Source organism: Opisthorchis viverrini (assembly GCF_000715545.1).
Source record: "Opisthorchis viverrini unplaced genomic scaffold opera_v5_17, whole genome shotgun sequence".
Classification (NCBI taxonomy): Eukaryota; Metazoa; Platyhelminthes; class Trematoda; order Opisthorchiida; family Opisthorchiidae; genus Opisthorchis; species Opisthorchis viverrini.
The window spans coordinates 355,518-363,579 of record NW_008751673.1 but is presented as its reverse complement, the minus strand read 5'-3'; the positions used below and the strand labels follow the sequence as shown (position 1 = coordinate 363,579).

The 8,062-nt window shown below is 43.4% G+C and overlaps 2 protein-coding genes across 2 annotated transcripts in view; one reads left to right on the top strand and one right to left on the bottom strand.

Moving 5' to 3' along the window:
- Window positions 1–480, top strand: T265_01542 (hypothetical protein; the record flags this gene model as incomplete). The annotated part of the gene is made up of 1 exon (XM_009165601.1): window positions 1–480. One exon carries the CDS (start codon window positions 1–3, stop codon window positions 478–480), a length of 480 nt encoding a protein of 159 aa, XP_009163865.1.
- Window positions 481–4,148: 3,668 nt separating this feature from the next.
- T265_01541 (hypothetical protein) overlaps window positions 4,149–8,062 on the bottom strand; it is a gene marked incomplete at both ends in the record, with an annotated part of 8,027 nt that continues 4,113 nt past the window's right edge. The window contains one exon of the mRNA XM_009165600.1: window positions 4,149–4,468. Coding sequence (XP_009163864.1) covers window positions 4,149–4,468 — 320 coding nt within the window. The remainder of the gene's footprint in view (window positions 4,469–8,062) is intronic.

Here is an 8,062-nt window from a genome sequence, read left to right as displayed (position 1 = left end):
ATGCATCCAAATACCACAACCCCGTTTGATGGTGTTGATGCGGCGAAAACACTGACCTGGATCCGCTCGCTTCCTGTACCGACAACAGCATCGGAGCAGTTGATCAAAGCTGCCAGCAGAATTCCGCTAGAACTCGAACTTGTCAGTGAGGATGTCTATTCGCATTATCTAAGTGATGGAATGGTTCTCGGCTATCTGATGGCTGCATTAGATCCTTCAATGGCCGTAAAACTGGAGGCAATGAAGACTTGGAGGACATCCCCATTGGATTATGTGGACGCGGTGTTGCAACGTAAAAGGATAGCTATTTTCCTCCAGTATGCCGGTGCGGTTGGTGTGGATCAACAGTGTCTTTTCACTGTGGACAATCTGAATAACGGAACCAATTTGGGCCAAGTGGTACGTTGTTTGAGCGCACTTCGATCCGTTTCCACTGGTAGTTCTGATCGCTTCGGGTACTGGGCCTCTGTGAATTGTTGACTTTTCGGGCTATACTGTTGTGTTAGACTCTGTTCAGCCTATGGGAAAAGCACGGAACACTGTACAGCTATTGAAATCCAGACCAGATATTTGACGTGAATCGCATTTTTTGGTCCAACTTGGTTGTTATTTTCTTTCGCGTCTTCTAATCATATCAAATATTATGCCGCTGTTGACCTCCCTAATCCGGATAACCAAACAACGTTTCTGGCTTGTTGCCGAACACGTTTGTTCTAAGCGTGCAGAAAGAGGCAGGTTTATTCAATGTTTATAACTAACAAGGTTCACACAAACCGATGAGCTAGCCGCGGTTTTCTTGACTCTAATAAGAGGAAACGTTGTCGTGGATTTTGGTAAAACTGTCAATAAATCGATTTTGACACTTCCACCATCAGCAAGACCTCCACAAGAAATTGTCTCCTAAGTGCTGATGTCAAGTTCGATATGATACCGTACAATCTGGTTTAAAGCGTGGGACGTTATCACTTCTTCTAAGAACGGCCTCACCAGTTACCTGCGAGTTGATAGTTTCCTTTCTAAAATTCGATTCGAACGCAGTTCATCTGGTGTGGTTGACCCTCCTTGGTAGTAGGATAATGAACTTTTTGATTTTTGATCTCATTACCGTGTCATTAACTGTATACACTCACCATATATAGGCGTATTGCTTTCAGTAACTCAGGAAGAATGGGCAAACAGCTGCGTTGAGCTACTTCACGGAAGGCTTTACGTCAAAACCTTCCAATAAGGGACTGTTTCCTACCCTTGAAACCCTGAAATTAAAACAATCCGTGTTGACTGCCCTTAGGCTTAAACAAGGGACACTAATGATTTTCCCATCACTCTGATTCACTTATCAGTAGCAGAAGATACTCTCGTGCTCTACTCTACAACCGGACAAATACAACCAAATACAAAGTAGGATTTAACTAATGAATTTTTGGACAATCTTGATCTCATACGTCCTACTGGGTATTCTACTGAGAACCCCATGTTCGACTTGATTTGTAGAATGTGTTAGCTGTAGGTTACCCTTGTATCGGTGATGTGACATATTTGACAACTGCCTGCTCTGCTCGACACTCCACTCTTCTCAGTTCCTTATGGGGTGGGTGAGTGAACAACCCGTATATCGGTTCTTGCCCTGGGTGTAAGTCTTGCCCTTGTGTAGGTGTCCAACTGAGAATGAGAATTTCCCACAGTTTTGGTCTGATCGGCTTACACAGACGCGTGAGTGTGACATTTCACTGAAGAGAAAGTGTACATAGAAAGGCTGATTAGGCTTCAAGATGGGATCGTTGTCAGAAGTATTCAACAGGTTGATGCAATCCCCCGTCAAACGCTTGAGGACCCACCCCTTCAATAATTGATGATAGGGTACTTCTGACCGGTTTGTGAAGTAAACTATTTATGGGTGAAATCTGGTTCCATATTTTCCCTTTTCCATGAAAATTCTTCACAACAGTCGATAAAATCTAAAAAAAAACAAATCAACTTGGATGATCCTAAGCTCCTCCTACAGAAAAGGGGCATCTCATACGGTTTCAAGTAGATCTAATCCGAAAAACCGCCAATACAGATCCCGAATCGCATCTTGTGATTATGTATGTGAGCTTTTTTAGCTTTAAGGGGTGACAAGTCTAGTGATTAGATCGCGATTGAATGCAACTTGGTGCAACAAACACAACGAAATATTCTTGCCTCCTGGGAAACGTAGCTTGGGATATGACATTGGGAACCAAAGTTCTCTGTTGCAGTTGGAACATTACTTCAATAAGCCAAAAATAATGAATAACCGTGACTGTTTCTTGTTAAGGAAAATAACAAACGCTCCTAAAAATGGTGCATTCTATGCTTTTTTCCTAAGCTCAAGGCGCGGAGAATTCACCTGCCAGTGTACCGGGCTGTCAAAATCACAATCTGATACGCACTTACATACAGTGAGCCTCCTGATATCTCGCCCTTATCAGCCTCGCAAAGCTCATTCATGAAATTGCTCAGTTAAAGTGCGTTGTTCTCCTATACCTGGGGAACGCAATTAGTTTGATTCGCCTGTCTTGCCCACGTTTGCACAGGACAGAAAGTGATATACACCATACTTCAGTCTGGATTTTGCGCTTGGAGAAACAAACGTGGAACCAAAATCTAGGTTGTAAAGACAAGTGAAGCAGAACCTGTCACTTCAAATTACAAAAGCATGGATCGTCCATCAAAAGCCATTTGTGAAAATAAGCAAGGAAAATCGTCCCTCCGTGTGTATGCGGTACTGCAACGGCCAACACACACACACACCATCTTCTGAAAGTGAAGTGTTGGTCGACCGCATGAAGTCGGAGCTTCAAACGGCTGGTCCCAAACTTCTGTTAGACGGCAAGTAACCGTGTGAGACGTCTGATAGCTGACAGCACAAGTGGAGCATTCGAATCGGAACAGCAAGAACTGCGGTCACTAAAACACACTGTGACAGGCGAGTCATTTCTCATGTCAACTTTACTTGAAGATTGCACATACGAAAGCTCTCCAACCGTTATACGGTGAACTGCTGAGTCATTGGCGAAGAGTTTGTGCGAAATAGTGCGCAGAAAAAGACGTAGTGTTTATAAGCATAGAGCCCAGCGGTACCAGCCTTAGTAGTCGGGAGTACGGGAAGGTTCACATCATCCTTGACCATGGTAAAAGCAAAGGAGGGGTAAAGTTCTGATAGGATAAAAGCAGCTTGAATTTGCGTGCAAGAAACAGCGGGTAGGTTACTACTACCTTCGGCGTACAGGCATACAATACACTTGTTCTGTGGTCCGAATTTAACTCCAGGTCGGACTCCTACAGATGAATATTCAGAAGAAAACCGTTCTTTCAAGAGTCACTGTTTTTACACCTTACCTCAAATCGATATACTGTCAAGTGACACCACGTGACACTAACACTAGATTTGATTTATTCATCGTCTCAGGAATTTGAACAACTGAGTAAACTGGAAAGATTCCAGGAATATCCTTTAAGAAAGACCGGTAAAACAGCAAGTGTAGAAAATTTATTTATATATTACTCACGGTCGTATGCTGTTCTCATTGTATACAAATGTAAGCTTTCATGTTGCGCCCTGTGTAGTCAAACAAAGGTTTTGCGCTTTCATTCGCCTGAATTCCAATCCACTGTTAACCATGGGATTGCGGAAACTATTGAGTTCTCCCTTGTTCTGCGTAGTGTGAATGTAATGGGGAATGGGCTAGATTACCTTTTGTTCCCACAAATTTAGATGACCCTGCATTACCGCAAACAGTATGAAGATCTTCGTCCGAATCATTCAAAATCAGATGCAGGTGGTAATCCAATTTTTTAGTCTCGATTTTGCGCTTGTTCAGGCGGGAACAGTCATCGACGTTATTCCGCGGAATACAAAACTTGGTTCTGGAAGACTATGTGCTTATTGAGATATCGTGATACACACCGGAAAACTGTCAACATTCTCTTCTGGCCAGATTTATTGAAACATCATGAAAAGTAGCAGTTGTTGGGTGCCGACTAAGAAATAAACAATGAAAAATCCGGCAGAGATTTCGTCTCGTAAGTGAAGCTAGTCTGTGTTCAAAAAGCCGGGTAGTACCGTTCAGCTGTTCCATCCTTATCGGGAATCATAGACTGTACACATTTCACAAAGCTCAGGAGTTTCACACTCGCGAACCCGGGGTTTGAGGTTGAAAACTAGGCTTCTTAGTCACAATTGTTTGACCTGGGTCACCGGACACACGTAGGGAGAAATTTGAAAGAGCTGAGTTCATCCTTGGCGTTATGAGATGCATAACCAAGCTCGGGTCTTGTATGCGTGTTTCGGAGACACAGCATACGTCGATTTTAAGGGAGTACAAGGTTTCAGCAAGCATGACCTGTCTGCCATTTTGACAGAGAGTACGGACGTGTTGACTGGATCCTCGAGTGGCAAATTCCCGAAAGGAGGTTTGAGGGGATTCCAAAAATTTCAGGGATAAGCCTTACAACTGAGAAAGTAACATTTTTATGTCACGAGCTTTACATGAAGTTGTAGTGGGAACGGACAGCCATACTTCATGAATAGCTGACTTTCCAAGTACGGTAAGGCAGTAGATTCCTTCGTACATCGTCAGAAAAGCGCACTGAATTTATCCAAGAAACAAATCACCGATGCAAACACGTTTCGATTTCTTTTTATCCAGGATAAACACTATCATCTTACAACCACCCTCCATTGTCACTTAGTGCAAGGGGAAACTGGGATGACTTCAACAAATTATATTTGATTACCCATGTGGGTACTCTCGGTGCATGGACGGACAGACATTTTGACCAACCTGCATTCAAATGCCCCTTGTAAACACTTTCCACAGTCGTATGGAATTCGATAAACTAAGTAGGGGCGATTTGTATATGATACATGCCTCTGCCAATAACGGCTCTGCTGTTTATGTGTACTTTATGCTCTTGAGGTGTTTGGTTAAAGAGATAAACAGTCGCCAATCGTGGAGTAGACAACGAGAAGGCAAAACTAGTCGGAAACAGGAATGTGGGTCATCAACAATGGATAAGCCATACCAAGCTGGACAACCGGTTATTGGCTTAGGTAGACGATTCGTGACAAACTAAAAACTGGGAGATGAGGAACTAGGAAGACAACTGTTTAGAATGAGGTATTCCAAAGCCTCAGTCCACTAACAGAGCTTGCAGGATTTTTGGTACCAAGGGTTAACTACTCCGGATGTAGCCTCTCTTAGGTCCATCGGTCGGAAACCTGCCGTCATATTCTATTGTTTACTTCTTTTTCACCCATTTCAACCAAATCAAATGACCGGCCGCAACAGCTGTTCACCATCCGGTTGGAAATTGATTAACGCAAGCACGTGCTCTACGTGACTCGAGTAAGACTTCCGACGAAGAAGTGTCTTAATGACACCATAAAAATGGTCAATGATGAAATGCGTAGTTTCCCAGGGAATAAGGATTATTGACTTCTGGCCTTGCCTGGCTGTTGAATCGCAAACGTTTCATCACCAATCGAGCTGACATTGTCAGTGCTGGGTTGAGTGGTTGAATTCTTTCTCTTCTGCCTGTGCTTTTATATTTTGGAACAGTAGCTAATATTTTCAGAGTGACTGGTTGGTTCCGAGGTGATTTAAGCCTAATTTGGTTGGCCAGCCTGGAATTAGGTTGTGATTTCATTTCGTTAAACATATCAACGGTCATATGATCAAACACCAGACCCCGCCACTCTTGTTACGGTGGCTGAGGGGACGGTCCATCCGGAATCCATCGTGACTATGCGTTTGAATTCTGACACCTTCAACGTTAGTTGGCAGCCACTTTTCGTGCAGCATTAAAAATCTCCTCTGGCAGGACATAAAACCAGCCTATCAACTACGATGCTGCATCAAATTTTCTCTCAACTGTTTCAGGATGCACCACTTAAGGAGGTGTTACCAAGTCTGACTATGTCATATGATGCTCCCGTTGGATGAATGGGACCACAGTGTGACCTAGCAACGAACTTCAGCTCCAAGTGCCCCGAACATGGTTGTTCCTCAGCTACTTTTCTGAAGAACAGTGGGTCAACGAAGCGCTGCGGCCATGCCTACCTTTTGAACTGAAAACAAATGGCGAACTTATCCTCTTCTTAGTGTTCTCACTTTTTTTTACATAAATCTGTTATGCAAAATGATCTTAGACTGTCACCACAGTGCAATATGGTTGAGCTATTCGATATATTCCGTGAACTACATATTCACACAAGCATAAAGCGCTATTCTCATCGGGAAGTATTACAGACCAATTTCAAGTGGATCTCCTACGGTCTCATACATACACGTGTGAATGTTGGAAAACCTCAAGGACTGATTGGTGGCGCTCACATGACATTGTCACCACTCATCGCTAGTCTGAATAGTAGGACTGCAGGAGGTAGAAACTCCACTGAATCTGTAGCCTTGAATGTCGCGCTGGCTTTTTTCAGAGGAATGTATATATTCTGTAGTCAGCTCCAATTATTTGCCCTGAGACCTGGAAATTAGTAGAACGGGAAGGATGCTTAAGACTTGCAGACAGCTTGCTACCGGTTTTCCTCCGCCTAGTGCTTTTCAGATGGACGTATTCCATCAAACTTCTATCTAAAATTGACTCCCTGTCAAAGTACTACTCAAGTTGTGGATCGATTGTTCCTCGGTTGGAGGCTTACGCTTTCCTAATGGCTAAAACCGGTAGTAGGATGTTTCCTGATTTTCAATAGTCTCTTCGAACCGATGTCTCGAAGTACATCTTCCACACTTTTACAGAATGAACCGTAACTCTCTGCACTTCTCATCATCATCATCATCATCATCATGATCATGATCATCATCATCATTGACAGCATCATGATGGCCTTATCACATGAAATCCGCACCATTCATACTACTCTAACACAATGAACCACAAAATTTGCACGCAGCCTCCAAGCTAGCTAGTATTACCTCTAACAAAATGAACCACAAAATTTGCACGCAGCCTCCTTCTCAGTGACATATTAACTGCAGTGCGACAAAAAATCTCCTCTTTGCTTTCCATGAGTTTTACTTTGGGAAATCTTGATAGCACAAATGACAAAGTGCAGCATTCTATTTGGCTGATAGAAACCTACGTGTTCATGAATGAAGCTGATATTCTGTCCGCATGCAATCGCTCATACGTAGCTAGCTATTTTGCCTCACCCATTGCTTCATTGCTAGTACGCATGCAAGTTCTCTGATGTGGAGTTCACAGGACATCAATTTTTGTGCTTCTATACATGTAAGCCTGCCACATTCTCCAAGGTTTTTAAAACTTATCCGCTTGAGAATTAGGTCGCTTAAACTTCGGTGAGTTTTTGACAATCGCTCTGATCGATTTTGCCAAGTAACCACACATACAACGATTTATACTCGCCGAGCACACCAGACTGTCAATATCGATCATGCACTGCATGACACTAAGAAGTGCTCCAGACTACTGTCGCGATACATTTGTCTGGGACATGCTCAGAGTGAGGCAGCATAGGCTGCACAATTCATGAAACCGATCATCGATGGTATTTAGCTCACAAAAACCAAAAGAAGCAAACATTTACCGCACGATTCAGCTTCCAGCTGGATTGTGACAGTTTTCAATACACATTTACATGCTCACCAGAAATAGACCCAAGACGGAGCACAATATCAAAGTGGCTGCTCAACACTAGAGGTGCAGTAAACCATAGGCAAACTACAAAAAGGACGGGGTGCATCGGTTGGTTGAGAAAAAATTCTGTTGAGAAGGTGAGATTCCTGAAGATTATCCTAGAATGCCCGAAACCTGCTGAGGCCCTCCACGAAACGCCGATCAGACAGCCTTGCGCGAGACCTTTTACACTTCCTACGCATGCGCCTGCTTGCAATAAAGCTGTCGATAAGTCTTCTTCCGGTAGTGGAGCGGAGACAGCAGGTAGACATAACATATTCACAGCCAGGTTTTCAACCCGGTCTCTTGGCGAGAATTTGAAGAGCCAAGACGACCTTATCTACACCACTTCCGTTTTGCTTGTATCCATCAACGAAATGCATTCTAT